The 21,791-nt window shown below is 39.7% G+C and overlaps 1 protein-coding gene across 1 annotated transcript in view; it reads right to left on the bottom strand.

The window, feature by feature from the left end:
• Positions 1-21,791, bottom strand: part of camta1a (calmodulin binding transcription activator 1a) — a gene marked incomplete at its 5' end in the record, with an annotated part of 163,797 nt that overhangs the window by 19,368 nt on the left and 122,638 nt on the right. Inside the window, 5 exons of the mRNA XM_079801955.1 lie at positions 9,915-10,049; positions 10,443-10,569; positions 12,762-14,995; positions 16,181-16,321; positions 21,168-21,321. Of these exons, the coding sequence (XP_079658081.1) occupies positions 9,915-10,049; positions 10,443-10,569; positions 12,762-14,995; positions 16,181-16,321; positions 21,168-21,321 (2,791 nt within the window). The remainder of the gene's footprint in view (positions 1-9,914; positions 10,050-10,442; positions 10,570-12,761; positions 14,996-16,180; positions 16,322-21,167; positions 21,322-21,791) is intronic.

Genomic DNA, 21,791 nt, shown 5'->3' with positions numbered 1-21,791 from the left:
GTGCCATTGGCAGAGGCTCTCTCAGCTGAGACCACCATCTGCATTCACCCTCTCATCTCGCATACAGCAGAATGAGAGCATGAAACGGCAGAAGATAAGAGGACATGCATGTAGTATCTACCACTCAATTCATGTGTGAATGAACTATGAACTAGGGTATTGCATCTCCAATACTGCTCCATCTCAAACATAAAACCTTTGACCAGCCAGTAATGCAAGTATTCACAATGTTAAATACAGGGCTAATATTATAATTGTAGTCAGAATGAAAGACAATGAACAAAAATACAAAATGTGTATTGCAAAATAACAACAGATGAATGCAACAGGTGACTGCAAATTTGAGGGCTACTGAATATGAATTTTGTAAAAGTTTTCTATTCAATAAAGCCTAAAAGATGTCTGTCCTCTCAGATGGACATTTTAGTCCAAATTTTGAACAATCATACTAATGTCAGTCACACTCACAATATTACAAAAATTACAGACAAAGTATGTTACAGTAGCCAGATGTTTTTTCAATAAAAATGAATTGAAAATCCCAATTATGACACAATTACGATACAAAAGGAATTGACATAAAAAAGTCAAAATTTAGGAAACAATAAAATAAAAAAATTACAAATATATTAAACTTTGTCATAATGACTTTTTAATCAAATAATTTCAATATTTTCTGTTATAATTTTAACTTTTTATGTCATAATTATGATTACCAAATCATGTTTTTTTTTTCTTTTTTTTTCAGGGTTTTGACAATTTTGCTATAGAGAGATCTCAAAGTGGGATTTCTTTCACATGTGAAAATGGAAAACCTGTAAATGGAGTATATCTTTACTCTGTCAGTATTCATATCAGTCTTGATGGACATTGTAATTGGTCAAGATGTCAACACTGATTGTGGTAAGTTAAACCGAAAACACAGTAATATGTGACTATACGTTTCAACCACAAGGACACATTCTCAGCATAAGGAAATATCATATTCTTCTCTAAAATAACTATTTATACATATAAAGCTCTATTTAAATCGAATGTTGGAAACATGAGCTCATTTCTGTATTTCCGTCCATGTCTGTTAGTGGAATATAACTACAGGCAGCAGCGCTATTTCCTACCGCTGAGGTCTCTGCAAGTGCCCTGTCCCAACACAGGAATGCTTACACAGAACAAGTCCCTTTCAGTCTAGACTTCAAAAGCACCGGGGCTGCAGACAGTACTATGATATCACTGCACACACACAAACAAACAAAAAATCTCTTCTTTTCCCAGGTGAAGAATTGAGTGTTTTAAACTGAGCTCAAATTCTGACATCTGAACCTTCAGCTCCAGCTGTCCTGCTGTGTAAGAAAGCTCAAGTACTAGTAGGAAGTGCCGGCATCCGACTGTTACATACATGTTGCTTTGCCGTCGAGGTTAGTAGAGATTAAATGGGTTAACATGTGCGTGACCATTTTGGAAACACTCCAGTTCTGAAGGAAATGGATAAAGGGATGAAGCCTTTCCATGCCTGACTCATGACACGGCATTGTGCTAGTCACATACTTTACACTACTGTCTATCACAAGCATAGAGCAGTGGGAACATGCTTTATTTGTGAGGAAACAAAAATGGGTGTAGTATTGATTTTATACCACAGTTCAATAAGCAATATATTGATATTTAGGAAATTTGATTTTAGGCATGATATTGGCATTTACTTTGTCTGAAACAAATCGGTTGAGTGAATGGTTTAACGATTCACTCAAAGACAGTCACATGTTTCAATGTTTTGGAATAAATGATTCGATGACACTCATAAAGCCACTTGCCACCATCTACTGGTGTAATCATATAAAGTGCAGACAGTCCTCACCACTAGTACTCAGACTTACAGCCTTAACCCTCCTTTAACTACTTCTAATGTTTAACATAAAAATGTATTAGTGTACATAAAGATTAGCATTAACCAAGATGAATAAATGCTTTAAAAGTCATGTTCGTTTATAATTCAAGTTAACAATATATTTAAGGTGTACAAGTATTTTTACAACATTCATTAATCTTGCTTGATACTAATATTTATTATCATTTTTATGTTAAAATGTTATACATTAAATTTAGATAATGCATTAACTTGAGCTAACAATTAACAATTGCTGTTTGTGTTCATTTCTATCTTATTAATGCATTTGTAAATATTAACATGTAGACCCTTCTTTTAATATATTTCTATAGACTAATGCACGTGGCACAAAAGTTCTGTTGCATATATGCCCCTTTCACAAGCTTCCCAAATCACAGCATGGATTTTGAACCAAAAAAAAAAACTTTAGTGCGGTCTCCTTCTGGTCGAATGGAGCCCTCCAATTTAATATCCATACAAACCAGCAGCAAATCAAATTAAATCAGAAGCAGGCATCTCCATGAGCTACAGTAACTGCTTTACCCATCCTCCAAGACATGCCCTGGTTATATCTCCTACTTCATGAGCTGTTGTGTGACACGGTTTATCCAGGCACTAACAAAATCCTTTATCGTGCTTGGCAGTACTGCCAGACAAATACATCATTCTACAGACTAGCAAACTTTTATATAAACCAGTCCAGAAAAAGCTCACAAAAGACTCATTCATGCTATTATTAATGACTTTACTCTTCACGTGAGTCAGCTATTTTGCTCAGCTCTCCCTGTCATCATTTAGACAAAGCATACAAAACAACCAGGCAACAATGCTGACTACAGTGTGCAATGTCAAATATATTTCAGTGATAAAACTAACGGTGGAAATGCTTTCATCAGCAGCATTATTTGGTATCAGCATATCTTCTGTCATTTCCTCATTTAGTATCTTTTCCTTTCAGTGACTAAGCTGGCTTATCACTGTTTTAAAAAAAGACAAAAGCCTTAACTCAAGCTCAAGCCTTACAAATCTAATTTTCAATCAATTTCAATGTTCCTCCAACAGTCTGAGGGCCGCTGTGCCAATCTCCCTAACTGCTGTCTGATTTAAGACTAATTAACGATTGTGCCCTTGAGGCACATTGTGTTAGATAGAAGCCACTAAAACAGAATGTATTCTACATTGGTCTGGGGTACAAAAATATGACAAAACCAAAAAACGGACCATCTGCAAGGAATTTTTCATTAAACAAAACCTTCAAATAAAAAGACATCAGAAAACATCCAGTTGTTCACACTAAGTCGAACAACAAGTTTCTAAGGCAATGTCTATCACTATATGAATCAACACGTTTCCCAGATCTAATGAAGTAAACTGAGTCAGTCAAGAAAGGCTGGTGCTGTACAAGATATTGAATATTGGATATTCAATAGCTGCAGAAACACTGATAACAGGGCATAACTGACTACTTTCCTTAACAAGATGACTCTCATAACCTCAGATTTCTATAAAATAACCTGACCAGAGGTCCTTTGAAACTCAGGTTAACTGTTCTGACATTTCCTGCACTGCTCTAAATGAGGTACTATTTAATAAAAGACAAATGGAGTATCTATGGAATACAATGTATTAACATAAAAAAAGAAAAAAGAACTGACAAATGAAACAAATATCTATTCCTCAGTCAGCTTTCTTTTTTTAATGTTCAGCAACAAAACACATGACAGGACTGAAATCTTTATATTACAAAAATTACATCTGCCTAATTTATGAGCTCCTGCATGGAATATATCAATTTAGGGGTAACAAAACGACGGAAGCAGTAGGGTTGCTGAGTTCATTAACCCTCTGTTGCATCATATTGCCTCAGGATAACAAAGCAATTTTCTACACCATGCAAGCACATGGGTGATTGATTTTTCACCCATTAGAAAATATTATTCAAATTTGCTATTCAGTAAACTTCATTTTCAAACATTTATTGCTTAAATGTGTTCCCCAGAAGCAATGTTATATGACCCGTGCATTGATATCTCACAAGCACGAAAATACTGCAGTTGTCATATGTTTCTGTTTTTTATATTATGAATTATTAAAGTAGCTACCATTTATAATATTTGATTAATTAAGTTAGGATTAGGTAAGACATTATCTAGGAGGCAAATCTATTACATTCACGTAGCAGTCAATGTAGAGTCTATTGCACTAATATTGAGTAAATTGCATAATTGTTCTTTATTTTAGTAACGTGGTATAAACTTTTTAAACACTCATTTAATAATGCGTGCAATGAGAAATCGTCCCCATTTCCATTCATCACTATCAACAGGTTGTTGAGCAGAACATTGTTGGAAAACAATACACACGAGTGTAATGATTGTTAGTCTCCATGTTCCCGCCACAAACCATAACCATTAACAATATAACGCGTGTTTGTCAAACTTGTGTCGTGTTTTTGAATGTTTCGCGTGCTCACTTAAGCGCGTCGCTGTCCTCGGTTCTGAAATCACAGGACTGCTGTGTGTGTTACACACATACACACACAACCTCCGGTCACGACAACAGCTAACAGACCCACTAAATGACAAGACCGCCTCACAAATGAGCAGTTTTTCTTACTTTTGCCGTGTAATGTTTTGGTGCAATGAAGTCCAACAAGCGGCTCTTTGAAATTTCCTGTTTAAGATGATCGAAGCGCTTGCAGCTAGAGAATATGTTCAAAACTATGAAGAGGCCATATAATAAGAGTAATGAAATTGCAAAAGTTAACTATCTATTTGCCTCAAAACCGGTAAAACGAGGTGGTCTGCGCCTCCTTCAGTTCAGGAAACTGCTAAAAGCAACGCTTCAGACACAGAATTCAGTCAAAACGGATCAGACTGAACCTAAACGGACATATCCTTTCATTTTCTGAAAAAGCAAAGGCAGAACGCGCATTTCACTCTCTGAAGTAAAGCACTAGGTTCACTTTGTCTTCCACATAAGGAAATGACAAGGGTTTAAAGTGGGCTAAGCACACATGTATAACTTTAGAGACAAGACTGCATACACACAGACACTAGGTTCATTTAAACATGTCCAACCTTCTATTTCACTGTCCATGGAGAGTCGCCCTGTAAAGCAAACGGTCCCCTTGTCTTTAGGAAAAGCAGATGTCATTCATCGGCATCCTGACCACAATGTCCCAAATGGCCGTGTCTCACACACGCAGATTGCCCCTGTATTTACTATTACTGGGCAAAATAAATATCCCTTTTTATACTAGGGGAATGTCCTAAAAGGTTTCATCAACAATAGAAGAAAGTGTAGAAGCGACGTGCAAGAGCAGAGAGAAATGTAAAGCCCGCACACTTACTCTCGTACTCCCCCCCCCCCCCCCCGCCCCTCTTTACTCCAGCGCTACTGCCCGTGTTGCCAAGTCATTTTATTAATTCACTTTAGGTTTGTTTGTTTTAAAAGCCCTTACACATCAGCATTTGTAGGTTGCAGGTTTTTGGGCTTATTTACAGAAAACATAACGTTTTTGGAATATATGTAATATATTTTAATATAAAAGGATATATTAAATGAAAATACACTATTTTTGAAGCTGATTTCAAATAAGTTTAGCAAATAATCAATGTTTTATTAAATGAATATGCTTATGTTTTGATTAAGCATTGTGCCTTTATCTATGATATATGAACAACCAAAATTACAAGAAATAGCTTATTTATTTTCAGGGATTTCGCTTTATTTTCTTGGAAGATTTGGCAACATTGACTACTGCTCCCCCGTGCGCGCGCGTGCATGAATCTCAGTGAGAGGAGACGCTGCGCACGTGCCGCAGGTAAACAGACGCCCTAGTTTTTCCACGAGCCACGAAGACAAAGCAAAAAAAAAAAAACTGAAGCAAACGCTGAAATTATTAATGGGAAAGACAGCATGTGACTACTGCACTTTTCCTCAGTTTTTCAAACCGGGTTAGTGAATTTCCCCATTAAAAAATGTAACGCTTTTTGGAGGTGACGGAAAAATATCCTGGGAAACGGTAAATGGAAGAGGCCTGACAAATAATGTTATATCTGTTTGAACGATTCTTGTCTATATTTGCAAATCATATGCATACTAAACCGCTGTAAAAAAAAAATACACGCTAAAATGCTGGTTTATGTATGAGGAGCGGCATCGATTGACCACCGAATAACTAGACAGTAATTTGGACGAACAGTTTAATCGGTGGACAATATGAACTGGCTTGAAGACAATATATTGGTCACGGTTACAGTGCACAACGAGTCCAGCCTGTGGCTTCGTACCTGCAATGCTGCAGAGAGAAGCAAAGCCCCGCCCCCATTCTGCATTATGACAAATCAAGGCAGGCAGCTGTGTGCCATTAGAGCATCAGAGCACACAGCTGAAAGGAAACGATAAATGTTGTGTCAAACAGCAGACGCTGAGGTTGGACTCGAAATCGTTTTATTTGACAGTAGTGCTCAATATAGAAACCAGGCTGTGGTTTAATGACCAGGAGTGAGAGTCAGTGCAGTAGCTGTGAATTCAAGTGAAGAAACCCCCAAATCCAGTAACTGGATTGAATATGATTACAGTTATGGCTCTCTACTGATAAACAACAGTCACATTGGCCACATCCTAGCCTGCCCCGTGTCCCATATACTTGTAGAAATACTCATGCCTAACAAAGAAAACTTGAGACTTGTCCTACATCTCAAACTCTCTATTGTTTTTTTTTTCGAGTAGCAAATACACAAGTCCATTAATATTCTAACTTCACTTGTTAAGTAGGTGCAAATGCCCTTCCGAATATCACGTTCGGTTGAACCACCCATTATTTCATGAGTCAGAGCAGGATTCGGGAATAACTTTGTGATTTCATTGCATGCATCCTCATTTCCAGACAGCACCGTTTCATGACGTGCTTAAAGTCAAAGCAACTGATGACTCACTCTAACTCAGCTAAGCTTATTCTTATCCACTAATCCAATAAACCAACCTTTTGCTACTTAAGTTTACAAACCACTGAGCTAAATGAAAATACAATAAGAAAAAGTTCTTGAAAACTGAATGAATGTTGAGTTGCCATAACAATTTAGTATACTGTAGACAATGTAGTCATTAAAGTAGTTTAAGTCTGCATTCAAACAAATTCAAGTCACAAGTGCATGGTTGGCTGTGCTGTCTGAGACGTGAATGGATTGGTGGTGGTGTGCTGTTTGAATGGAGAGGGGCTTCGGTCCTCTGTTGCTCCCTTTCTCTGCCTTCAGGGCTGTCTGCATTGCAGCTGTCCCTTTCCACAGGCTCCTCCACCATGCCCTACTTTACCCTGTCAATGCACACTGCAGCAACAACACTCACCCCCCGCTCCCCGCCCCCACCTCCACAGACAAACAGCACCACACACAGGCAATAGGCACTCTCTTCTTTACTCAGACTCATAGGAGACAGAGCACTTAGCCTGTCTTTATAACACGCGCACACACACACCTCCCAGATTAAATAGCCACAGAATTCGTCCGTTTAATAAATATGTGCAGTGATATACTGTAAGTGCATCTGTTGGTGAGAGCGCATGTGCTCTTACTGTAATGCATGATCATCTGTACTAGTTTGGCTTAGTCTTCTGCTCTCAAAACATCCGGCTTGTCAAACACATGCTGTATCTGAACGCTCGCTGCCCAAACCATTCTTTGGGATTGTTTGTCTTGGCTAAACCTCCTGTCACCTGATCGGAGCAAGCAGATTAGAGCTTCGGACGTCAAATTGGCAGGCGTGTCACTTTGCCCATATGCTCCAATATTTTCATAATCTCTTTGACGCCACAGCCTCAGTTTGAGGCAGCCTGGGTAGCTCTGAAGCGTGTGTGGGATTGTATTTGGTGTGCCAGGCTTAAAGAGGGCAAATCCCCCAGCGATGGTATGATTAGACTTAAACCCTTGTGTTTAAGTTATCACTAACAGACTTGGACAGTTAAAGGACGGTGTAAAGTTCACCGCAAAGCGGTAAGTGTTTAATAGTGGATCTGAGTCACACGTCTTTCTTTTTGTCCCATCTTCTCACTTCTTCCAAAACAAACCTTACATCCTTATTAATGGTTAACATGGTAAAACTTGAGGTTGAATTTGTTACCATTTGCTAATGCATCAGGTATCATTAACTAATAATTAACAATCATTTGAATGCATTTATTAATGTAGGTTAAAGCTAATTTATACATTTAAACATTTCAAAGTAACATTAAAGTATTAGGAACGAACATCAGTAAGTGTCACTTTAGTATTATTTATGTACTATTATACTACCCCAAATCAAGAAAAGTTGGGACATTTTGTGAAGCGCAATAAAATCTGTGATTTGTTCATTCTATTTAACTGACAAAAGTACAAAGACAATATTTCCAAAGTTTTCACGGAACAACTTAATTGCATTTTGTAAATATAAACACATTTCGATTTTTATGGCTGCTATACACCCCAAAAAAGTTGGGACAGAAGAAAAATAAAAGTGAAAATCCAAGTTAAACTCTTTTGAAACAGTCTGCAATAAGTAGGTGAATAATAAGTATCGTGATTGAGTGTAAAAGGAGCATCTCAGTCTTTGCAAGCAAAAATGGGTCATGGCTCATCACTTTGTGCCAAATATCATGATCGTTAAAATAGTCCATGTGACTACAGTGGTTCAACCTTAATGTTAAGAAGCAACGAGGATACTTTTTGAGCGCAAAAAACAAACAAAAATTATAACGACTTTATTCAACAATCTCATCTCTTCCGTGTCACTCTCCTACGTGATTCACGTAAACCGGAAGTGCTGCACTTTGTGAATAGCCCAACAACGTGAATAGCGTAAGAAGGGAAGAGAAGACCTAATAAAGTCGTTATTTTTGTGTGTTTTTTTTCGCACAAAAATTGTTCTAGTTGATTTAATTTGGACCTTTAACATTTTGGTTGCAATGGAAGTCCATTATGTGGAGAAAATTCCTGGAATGTTTTCCTCAGAAACTTAATTTCTTTTCGTCTGAAGAAAGAAAGACATGAACATCTTGGATGAGATGGGGGGTGAGTAAAATATCAAGAAATTTTCATTTTGAAGTGAACTAATCCTTTAAGGGATTGAATAGAATGTTGTGGTTATTAGTGTGATATCATGTGAGTGTCAGGTCGTCCCGCCCTCACGCCTGTAAACACATCATCAGAGAAGGCAAGAGATGTCGTTGCAAGTGGGAGGGGGAGTTATTTTGATTAAAGATTATAAAGAAGCATTGACAAAAAAAAGATATGCATAGATAAATAAACACTTTTAAAATAAACACTGCAATATTCCATAAAAAATAAACAAATTATCCATTTTGATTTCCACACTTGAACTTTATGCCAAGCCAGATGTGAAGGAGCAATCAACCTTCACTCTGTCTTATGTCACGGAAAGCTATTCAAAGTCATCAGTGCACTATTTCCAGACTGTGCTTCCCTTGCCTTGACCCTAAAGTATTAACCACTTATATAAATTACTACCTCTCTCCTTTGTGCTTGCCATACCTGAGATTAAAGCACAAAGAGCAAAACAAGCATCAAAAGCTTTTCCTGTTGTTCTTTTAGCCCTTAAACAGATTCTATACACAGTTACACAGTGGTCTACCCTCCCTTTAGCTCTAAAGAACACAGTTTGCTGTTGACTTCAAATACATATTCAGCACTGGTGGTGATTGCTAAGACTTCAACAGAATTCTGCTGTCCTTGCTAAACTTGCCCTCTATCCCCATCTAGAGGTCAATTGCAAAGCAAACCTCACACATGGACAATTTGTTATTAACACACACTCTTTCTGTCTTCATGACATACTTATCTTGATCAGATGTGCCTTTAATTTGTTAATACTGAATGTGGGATAATTATAAAAGCAATGGGCCAAGACACCATATAATCACCTAATCAAGGAGCTCAATAATCATGGGGTCACATGATGAGTTCCAAATTTAGTAAAGTGACATTTTTTTCTCCCACAAATGCAGAAAAAGACAGAGAGGAAGACCTACCGTCAAGAGACAGCCAGTCATGCTGGGATGAAGGTAGAGAGGGCAGTGCACGGGCTTTATACTCAAACACAACCGAGTTAGAGATGATTTGATTACTGACAGCCACCTGCAGAGTCACCAAGCCTGTGTCATGGGCTGCAGACACACACAACGCCATAATTAGAGAGATCAGAGGAAATCACACTGACACTTATCAGAGTTAATGCAGTTCTGCTCCTTATCATCCCCCCCGATAAGGAGTCTTATCAATCTGAGGGTTTACATAGATTCATTGCTATCCAGGAAAAGATTGACTATTTTATGTTATTTGAAGTAATATACATATTTTTACTTTTAGAAGCACACTATTTAATATTTACTTCCATAATATTAATTCATATTACTTCGTAAATATGGGAGAGAGATTTCAGGGTGATTGGGGTCCTTTTTTCTTGCCATTGAGATGACTTGGAAAAGGTGTCCCAATCACCCTAAATTCATCCTATATTAATAAGTCAGTAAATTCTGTATGTATGAAAGTGAAGTTACCAGGACAGTAGCAACGTAAAACTCCAGGCTGGATGAGGGAGGCAGGGACAGTGATCTGATCAAACAGGCAGGTGTAGCTGCTGTTGTCTTCCTGCCATGGCCCTGTGATTAAGACCTTCACACCACCCTGAAATATGGAGGAAAAACAATCCTCACATAACATATGTTTATCATGCCATAATTATTAAAATAAATAAAGGTTAAAGAAAGGCAGCGTTTGAAAGGAGAATAAAATACACATGCTACAATGCCATCTTGTGGAAGAAAGCAAGACTACAACATCAGTACGTTTTAAATGTGTTTCCAAGGGTATTCTGCCATCTCGTGGTGAAATAATGCAAAAGCAATATAGATCTTTAGATATCAAATACCTTGTTCATAAATTAAGGTATTTTATATTAAAATTTTAAAATAAAAATAAAAATAATAATAATTACAAGTTATTTCACACATGGCTTACTAAAGACTACATTTTAAATAATCAGATTTTTAAAAAAAAATTAATAATAATAATAATCATTATTTTTGTTGATTTTATTATTATCTAATAATAATTTTACCCTCTTAAACTCCAAGGACCCTGATAAGGGTCCAGAATGACATCATCAAGTGTATACTTTACATTTTAAATGTCTGCGGAGGAGCTCTGACCTCATATATGGTCCGACTTAAAAGCTTAGAATGTCTACTTTCTGGAAATATGCATCACTTTGGCTATTGTTTTACACAAAGTAACTTATTTACACTAAATGACTATGGGACCATTTCCGCTTGGATTTGGCCTACTCAAATTTAAAAGCTTCTCATAACCACATACAGTGTCTCTAAATACACAATTTTGGTTTCATTTTACAGGAAACCCTTTGAAGTTACATAAAACACTGCTAAAAGGGGTACACATTTAAAGCTACACTATGTAACTTTTCCGTCCACTAGAGGTCGCCTGTTCAAAACAAAGGCGTAGTTTGATGACGGCACGTTTGAGCGCAGAATCTCGGGACATGTGGTCTTCACCTCACAGCCGGTGGAAAACAGCCAGGATAGGACTCGGGCAGAAATCATGTTCATGGATGCGATTATTAACATTACTGTAGTGAAGCAGAGCAGGACCGAGTGTTGTGGAGCGGAGCAAGGCCGCAGGAGCGATTGAAGAGCGGGACTGTTATTATGGCATAGTCGCTGGCGGGACTTTTATTATGACACGGTTGCCGGCGCAACTTCCTCTTTTCCAGTCATGAGTTTGAGGTAACGCAACTCTGTTTATCGTATTAGATATATCTGAGTGTGTTGAAAAGGAAGTTATGACGTTCGCTCGGCGGCTGCTATGACACTTGTTCACAATGCAGTGAGAGTAAAGTGTTTCACTGAATAAAACCGGAGACCGAGGGTGACGCAGATATGACGCAATCGACAGGCGACTCCCTCACACGCATAGCTCACACGTCCCGGTTCCTTGATTAAAATAGTAATTTTCTCACGATTTACAAATAGTTGAAAACATTTGGGATATTCTAAGTACTCAACTGAACAAAATATATAACACTGGCCTAGTGGTTTCTGGATATTTTACTGCAAAAATCCTACATAGTTCACCTTTAAGTATAAGTTGTCTGAGCTGTAATAAACACCCCAGAAAAGAGGTGCTTTTTGATTGTTTGGTTATAAATTCATTATTTATTTTTTTGGTTATAAATTCATTTTTGAAAGTGTATATCTCAGGCTCTGTGTGCTCTAGCACCCGGCATACAGTTTTGCCGGTTTCCAGCATATGTCAGCAAACACTGTAAAAAATAATTTAGTGACACTGAGATATTGCATTTATACCACTGTAGCCTATATGGAGAGATTTGGGTAGGTGGAAATTACATAAAAAAGGTAATATTCTTCCCTTCAGATCCATTTGAATAAATCTTGCATACAACGTGATCCAGACAACAACAACAAAAAAACAGTATTTGCTGCCATCTAGTGGAAACAGCCAAAACTGTCTGCAGGGTGCTAGAGCACACAAGTCCTGAGTTATGCAATTTTTAGAGGATAGGGTGGGGGGTTATTCCAGCTCAGACAACATATACTTAAATGTTTATCACTTTCAGCAGTGTTATATGTAACTTCAAAGGGTTTCCTGTAAAATGACACCAAAATTGTGTATTTAGAGCACTGTATGTGGGTAAGCTTTTAAAGTTGGGGAGGCCAAATCCAGGCGGAAATCCCCAAAAATGGTACCAGAGTTAATAAATAAAAAATTATAAATAAAAAATTTGGTATGTAATTGAAAGGAAAAACTGAATTTGAAGCATTTAATTCAAACAGACATACCTCTGGGTAGGACCACTCTGGAGAATAGTCTGTGACCATAAAAAGTCGCCCGGTGGCCTGCAACATTCCCAGAGTGCCCTGGGCCACCGCTGCTGACACTACTTCAGCAACATGCATGTAGGCCAGTGATCCTGTCTCTCCTGAGCCTCCGCCAGCACCAGCACCTCCACCTAAAGACTGGGGGCTGCAGCATGACTGGAGGCAGAGCTCTGAGGGGCTGTATCCTGGCACCCTGTTGGTTGTATTCTCTTGACCTTGCTGTTGGTTCCCACCTGAGGTGGCCGTTCCATCTGACCCAGGTGGGGCCACCAACTGGTGCGTGTACAACGTTCCCGCAGCCCCTACAGCCGTGGCTCCGCTGTCTACAGAGATGAAGTCGTTGATGAGGTCAGAAAACTGGTTTCCAAAAGAGATGTCAAAATGATCCAAGCTGATTTCCATGCCTGTGCCTCCTCCGCCATTGGTCCCGGGTCCACTAAGCCCGTGGTTAGTGTTGTAAAGCCCCTGGACCAAATTAGCTCCCTGAAGCAGTGGCTGGAGTTGCTGTTGCGAGCCATTGTTGGGTCCGCTCGGGGTGTTCCCATTCCTCAAAGCCACAGCCTCGGCTCCTGCTCCATTTTCAGAGCTCTGCTGCATGAAGTGATCTGCTCCTCCGTTCTCTCCATTTCCTCCTCTGCAGGCTTGTAGATGATCCCCAGACTTTAGTAAACCATCTGTCCCATTCTCAGTGGCACCAGCCTGACCGGACCCAACACTGCGGCTCTGATCCATACCGACCACTTCCTCGTGCTCTGGACCAAGGCCTGGAAAACCTCCCTGGTACTGGAGGAGCTGTAGTGAGCCAGCCTGTCCCTGGGCCTCGGTGGGTGAGCCTCCATTGCAGTTGGGTCTGTGCTGGCCCTGGTGGGTGTGATGGTGGTGGAGGTGGCCATTACTGCTGGGCGATTCTGTCTTTACAACCTGCAGGCCCATGTAGCCTCCATCAGGGGAGTTATGCTCCATCAGGTGGCCCTTCTGGCTGGAGCTCTGCCGGCCTTGCTGGTTCTGGGCTGACTGTGGTGGTTCTTGAAGGAAGAAGCTTGGAGATCGGTTCTGGTGAGCTAAGTTGTTCATTGCCTGGCTATAACCTACTGCAGCGGCACTGGCGGAGTAGTCCTGCTTTGCGTCGATGGCGCTGAAATCCATCTGCTCCAGGGTGGTGCTCGGACTCAGGCCCCCTCCAGAGGGTAGCAGAGAGGAAGCAGGGGTCAAGGTGAGCGCGTTCTCCGCGCCAGAGCCGCTGGAAACACTACAGCTTACGACTGCCCCCACCTGGTAGCTCCCTTCTTTGGCCAGCTGTTGTTCGAAGGAAGTGTCCTCAGTCTTGATGTTCTTCACCAGTGCAGAACTAAAGCCGTAGTTTGAATCGGATATAGTTGGCGAGCGTTGCAAGCCATTGGTGTTAGCTGTTGAGGAGGACGAGGCACTGGATGTGCCATTCTCCTGCTTTAATCCACTTCCCCCATATGTCTGGCCCTGCTTTGGGTTATTCAGGAAGCAGTCAGGGTCGAAGTTCATAGTGGTTTCTGGGATTTTAATGCTGCCGGAGTCTAGGCTGCTGGAGAGGACAAGCTCCTCAGGGATGCCAGAGGCAGACAGCATGGTCAGCCCGTCTGCTCCGGGACCACCTGCATCTGCGCTCCCACCTCCTGGAAAGGCAAATTTGTGGCTGTCAGAGGTGACTGCTAAGACCAGGCTGTGAGAGGTGGCATCGGGACCCATAATATGGGTATTGGGGCCTCCAGTGGGAGACATGCTGTAGACGGGATCCCCAGTCACCTCAGACATGAAAACACTCTGGGATAGGCTGCTCATAACAGAGGCAACGTGGCCCATGCCTGTGACCGCTGGGCTGTCAGCCATGTCGGGGTCCGAGTTCAACCCGCTGCTGATGGACACAGGGGAATTCTGGGTTGTGTCTGGCACTTCCACCTGATTGGTGGAGGTCACCTCAGTGCTGTTCTGGTGCAGCAGCACAGGTTTGTGGACCTTGCCGTTACGTTTCTCACGTACGCTCCCTCCTGTTCCTCCGCTGTTCTTGCTGCTGTGGCTGTGCTCTGTCTTACCCTCTGATACATCATTATTCTGGAGCTCAGAGTGGGTGCTGCTATAGCCTCCTGAGCGAGGGTCCACTTTGGGAGAGATTATGCGGTGTTTGGCGCTGTTACATTTATGATGCACACTGCTTCCAGCACCTGCAGAGACATAACAAAAATAGCTAGTCATTTTCCAAAAATCTTTAACAATTAATAATTATAACAATAAAAACAATACATTATTATTATTTATTAACAGTCTCCATACTATCTCTGACTCCTTAATGACATTATCCCTTTTAAAATTACAATTATTCTCATCAACAGAATCCCTAGTATTATCATGTATGCAAAATGCAATTATTATTCATACTATTTCATTCAAAATGATTAATACTTCTGACTACTTAATGACATTATCCCCTTTAAAATGAACATTATTCCCATTATTAGTATTAGTATTATCATCATCATCAATATTTACATTATTATTCATATTAATACAATAACAGTATTTAAATGAAAATAATCAGCAACATCCCCCTTTCTCTATTATTTATTCCATTTAAACTACATTAGATAATAATACAAATAGACATCATAATAACTACACTATACTATTTTCATATGACACCACTATAAGAGGCTCTGTTTGCTTTATACACTGGAAATAATAAGAATTCAAAGAATGAATCACATAATGTCTTTAAAATGGAAAATGCTTTGATGCTGAATGAACACTGAGATTAATTTAAGTCTTTATAGAGACCATCAATCATCAGTATTAATCGTTTCATGAGAAGCCAACACACAGCTTTACCGTTTTGTTAATAAATGGCTGATATGTCTCATTAGTCATTTTACTGCATACTTGGCAAATGAATTTTATATGAACATACAACAACTGGCAATCAATCTACCCCACAATCATTTGTTTTAAACACTCAATTCAATTTGCTTCAGAGTAACGGCACCCTACAGGAGCGACACCATGGGATTGTAAAGTGCTGTGTTGGATATTTGGGATATTTGTGATGTTGAAAATTCATTTGTTGTATACTTGAGTAAAAAAGACTGCCTTGACTGCACAGATACACAGGAACATTACGCCCCCCAGTGGTGTCATTACAACAGACAGCTCAATAAATCTGCACATCTATGAAATGTTCAGCCTGGACCTAGAAGCTGCTGTACTCTAATTAAGGCATTCAATCTGCTCTACACTCACCTCATCTTTTAAAGTTATCGAAGACATTTTTAAAGCACTACCTGCTTCCTATGTCTCTACCTGTCTCTTTCTGACTGCCTCTTTCCCACATCCCAGCCCTCCTGTCTGTCCCTTACCCAGAGTGCCAGTGCAGAGGCAGTTGTGAGTCCGGGGAGGAGGCTTGGTCTGGTGGCTGTCCAGTATCTGCTGCACCAGCTGCTCCACAGAGAAGCCAGAGCTGCTGTTCCCATTGCTGCAAGTCCACTTGATGCCATGAACTGCCGAGGGAGAGAGGAGACACAGTCGTCAGCCAACCAGCCGAGCCTTCCAGCCCTCCCCCAGCCCGCCTGTGCACTACATCCCTGACCTTACCTAAGAGCCAGACTCCATATCAAAACCACTTTGTCCAGAACTACGAGAAAAAGAGTCATTTCTCGCAGTCCTTTTAGTCTACTCTCTAACCTCAGACAGGAACATGGAAAGTTCAAGAACCGATTTGGGCCTGTTAAGGGAGAGTTTTCAGCTGACGAGGGAGGGAAAAAAGAGCAAAAGTCTTCCTTGTCTCGCTTTAGCTAAAGTAAAAGCCCCAGCCCTTTGACAAGGTGCTTTTTGCTGTTTATGCCCTCTGCAACCATCCCCGTTTCCAAGCTCAGCCTCTCTCCTCTGAGAAAAAGAACAATACCAACAACTGGAACGGTGAAATGGCAAAAGGAAAAATAATTGCAACAAAGGAAATGTGGTGATCTCTGGAGAGGAACGGTATTTAGAATATCAAACAGCATCGAGCTACCTTAATATGGCTTGTGTGCGCTTTGCTACTTCAGTGAGCGTAACAAGCTGAGGTGAGATTGCATGTGAAAGCGAGGGGAGGAAAAGGGAGGCGAAGAGAGAAAGAGACACAGAGTCAAAAATAGATAAAAGAGACAAAAGCGTTTGGCTTGAACTCGCAAACAGTGCTGCGTCACCAGCCCGGAGCCGACACAACAGTTGTCACATACACAGCAGGTTTCTCTGCTCTGCTGTGCTCTGCCATTCCGCACTTGGCCAGAGAATCGCAGCGGCGTTCCATAAGCCATTACACCAGCATGACCATGCTCGAACAGACAAATCAATCTCGCAGCGTGAGCCTGAACCAGAGTCGCAGCACAAGGCAGGTCATGTAATGAAAGGGCAAGCTGGTTTGGTGGATACGGCGTGACATCGTCGGGAGGATCTGAAGAAGAATCCTCTGATTTAGACTCACAGGGATTCTCCCACATTTCAGTCCACGGTGGCCGTTACTAATGCAGTTCTATCAGCCCTTTGCCCAAACGGCCCATCTTGCAATGTTCCTTGTGTCTGCTCCTCCACACACAGACACATGTTGTTAGGGGAATGAAATTCCTGTATTTCCTTAGTGCAGCGGTGCCCAAACTGGGCTGCAAGCACCCCCGGGCAAGCGTAGTGTGAAAATTCAAGTCAGTTCAGCTCATCCTATAATTCATTTATAAGCATTTTTTTTAAAACATCTTAAAAGAAACTGTAATTAATTAATATAAAATACAATAATTAATATTAAAAATGTAATTACATTATTAGAATTCCATATTTTAAAAATCTATAAATATATACAATTTAATAAAACATTTTTAATAATAATAATAATACTACAATTGGCTGTCACACCAAAGGGCCAATTTAAAAATAAGAAATTAAAATTACAATTACAAAAATAAATAAAATATATATAATTAAAAATGGTGGAAAAAGTAATAAATGGCATATTTAAATTAAATAAATGTATAAAAAGACTTCTTTAGTCAGATTTTTAAATGATATTATTTATATATTATAATATTACATGTATTATTCATATTTATTAAAAAGGTTTGAACACAATCTCAAGGTGTTCTTAATTATTGTTCTTATATTATTCATTTCAAGGCAGACTTTTTAAACTTAAAATGCTACTGACAAATCAAATCAAAAGATTCTTCTCTCTGCCACCCACATCCATACCCACAAGCTCAAAGCACCTCATAGCCACACCCATCAACTTTAATCGCAGCCTATCTTCAGGAAACATAAATCACATCAGATATCTCGCCCCCTGCTGTGTGTGTGTCTCTGATCATCTGCTCATGCAGCAGTAAGGGGGCTTCAGGCATGGCTGGTCCCCGGTCTCTTAAATTATATCAGCGGAGAGAAATGAATCAGGCCGGCCTGTTTTCCTCTCCAGCTGTAGCAACTGCTGCCTTCCATGACCTGCCACCTGACCTCATCTGCACATAAGACCACATTTACAACCTATTTTCCTAGGTCTAAGATGACGCATTTCGGAATGATAATTGATAATCAACAACGGCAACAAAAAATCTGGAGCCTTAATCTTATCTGTCAGGAATTGATTTGATTATAAAAAGTATTCTCTACATATATGACAGTGGCTGAACTAAATAAGAGTTATTTACCTTTAAGTACAATAGTGAGATATTGCTGGTAGTTGTCAGAAATATAAAAATATATATACAGTATTTAGGATTTCATTGAATGTTTCGTATAATGCAATGAGGTAGAATTCTAGATAACAAGAAAGCTCCAAGCTTTGATGACGAATTAAAATACATCTCAGTGGCTTTGTAAAAAAAAAAAAAAACCTCCAAAATCACCCTGTATAATAGAACTTGAGGGCAAAAATTACAAATCTATATTTCACACTACAGTGATGAAACACGCTCATATCGTACAAAGCAGGTGATGACGCAACCTCAACATTGATGCATTTCCACGGAATCTGATGCAAATTCATTACAACGTTTGAAGCAGAGATACAGAAACTTCTACGCAACCCATCAACAGTTATACAGCAGACTTTCTCTGAGGACTGTCAGTCGAGGAATGCATCGCTTCTTACGCATTAACTCAAAAAACACACCTCGTCCCGTTAATGAATGCAAGCTGTTTGTGGATGATATGGGTCACTCAGGGGACCACATTGGGTTTGTAGAGCCGATGTATAATGCATCCATGAATTATGCATGGCTAATATAGTTTTTCAATGAATCTTTGACTGTTAACAGGCTGCATGCCTGCATCTCTGCCACTAGGTGGCAATGTTGCTCTTCAGATGAGCTCACTGTTTGGCTGTTTGAAGATTATGAGGGTGAATCTTGTGGCCCTATTAGCCTAGTCTCAGTGCACTGGCCTGACTAGTGGAAGACATCTCGCACCTTTGCCATTGTCCACACCATTTGCAACGTTAATGACTTGCATGCATTACGGCAAATGGTTTCAATGTAGATCAGGCATGGAGTATAATGAACACATTAGTTTACAGCACGTGTCTTAAAGTCAATGTGAAAGAGAGCTCTTAAGTGATTGCCATGAGAGCTTTTAAGGGGATCATAACACGCGGCAGCGATTACAATGTCAGCTGAGCTCGTCTGTATTCCCCTCGCCGACATATCCTGTGTCTAAAAGTGCTGACGCGAGGGATCTGACTTCATATATTCATTACCTTGACAGCCCTGTCCTAGTTCAAATGATCAATGCCAGGCATCACATACTGAGACGTGTCCTCACAAGACTCTGAGTAAACATGATTATATGCATGCCGTCGTCGCCCCCCTTTTTTTTACTACATCTCATTAGACAGGTTTCCTCTGGTCAACTGACCCTGGGACACCCGGGCGCCTCGGAGTGGGCATGCACAGGCGGTGAGGTAATAATCATGTCAAGGGTTCCACATGGATACATGTCTTGCTATGAACAAAGGGCACAAGGTGCAGCAGGTAAGATGGGCCAGATAAGCTATAGCGGGCTGAGCTGGGAGAGACTAACTTCTCATAAGACATCACATAACTAAAACAGCACCGGTCTTGCATTAATCATACAGAAATTATAGAAGACAACGTCATGTATCATTGTCTAAGCATCTAAAGGCTAGTTCACACTGCCCAATCCAGCACCAACAATTGTTGGGTTTTGCTGGATCAGTATTGTAATCGTGTTGGTGTTTGTTGTGGCAGTGTGAACCACTGTATCTTGCAATATGTAATCAAGATATGAAACACATAAAAAAATACGTAATTCAATTGAATATGGATATATGTAGTGTACCCCCCCCCCCCCCTCACTTAATTTAAGTGTAAACCTAACAAAAAGTATTATTTTATTTCTTATATATTACTTAATATTTTAGTAAACAATATATATATAGTGGTGGCCAAAATTATTAGAACACTTGGCATCTGGGGGTCGTCTTATTGGGCCTGGATGTCTTTTTCAAGAGGACAATGACCTGAAACATTCTTCTAACTATTGCCAGAACTACCTGCGACATGAAGGAATCTACTGGACCATTGAAAATGATGGACTGGCCCCCTCAAAGTCCGGACCTCAACCCCAATAAACTGGAGTTGGAAAATAAATTGGACAGATCTATTGTATATGCATTTAAAAAGGAAAGCCTTTGGCTTCAGTTGCAGATGGCATGGGATAATATTAGTGTTGAAGTTCTCAGAGGAAATATATTGACACTATGCCGGAGAGATGTACAGCTGTAATTGCTGCAAAAGGTGGACATACCAAATATTAAAGTTAAAAGTGGATAAAACCGGTACGTCTGATATTTGATGGTCAGAGCAACCATCATGAAAACATGTTTTGGAGGCAAAAAAAGGCCAATATTTTCAGATCTGTCAGGTGTTCTAATAATGTTGGCCACCACTGTATATATATATATATATATATATATATATATATATATATATATATATAATAAATAAATGCAACTCTTTTCAACATGATAATAATAAGAAATCCCCAAATCAGCAGATTAGAATGATTTCTGAAGGATCATGTGACACTGAAGCCTAGAGTAATGATGCTGAAAATTCAGCTTTGCCATCACAGGAATAAGTTACATTTCAAAATTCATTCAAATAAAATAAAGCTTATTTTAAATTGTAATAATATTTCACAATATCACTGTTTTTACTTTTTCAAATACATGCAGCCTTGGTGAGCATAAGAGACTCTTTCAAAAACATGAACAAAATCTTCAGACATTGTTTACAGCGTATTTTCACTTAAAACGTGCATGAGAAGAGGAGGTTATGTGTCAGAATGTGATTGGACACTCACACATGGGTTTCAGCTGGCCGATGAGTTCCTCCTTCGTCCATTTGGCCCATTCTTTCTTGTCTGTATTGATGGAGCACAGGATGGGCCCACATGGCTTCCCACAATCCTCGATAGCTGGCACATTTAGGTAGTGGACCAGCACAATGTCTGGGTTCTGGGGAAAAAATAGGAACAAGAGAGAGAAAGAGGAAAAGAAAAAAGAAGATGTAGTATGGTGAGTGGAAAGGTTTCACAATAACACTTTCATTTGTGGAATTACGTTTATAGCAGTTTAATTTCCAGCTTGTCGCGCAAGTGTTCTTTTTGTAAAAAATATGATAAAAAAAGTTTATGGAAAGTGTATGAAAGAAATATAAGTTAAACATTTAATTAAAACTATAAATAATATATTTTTTAAATATATATAAAAATGCACAAAACATATGGCCAAAAACCATTATTGTAATGTTAGTTAATGTGTGTTTAGCACTAGCTAGTATATTTGGCAGCTATAGCCAGCACACACCACATTTATGGAGTGATGGAAATGGAGAATAACATAAAAGATGTAATTCGCTGCCCGTTCTTCTCCATCATTTGAGGAATTACTCTTGTCATGATCACAAGAAAACACACAACGTCTCT

This window comes from Gobio gobio, assembly GCF_949357685.1.
Source record: "Gobio gobio genome assembly, chromosome: 21".
In the NCBI taxonomy this organism is placed as follows: Eukaryota; Metazoa; Chordata; class Actinopteri; order Cypriniformes; family Gobionidae; genus Gobio; species Gobio gobio.
Note: the sequence above shows the minus strand (reverse complement) of the source record. Positions and strands in the feature narration are given on the sequence as shown.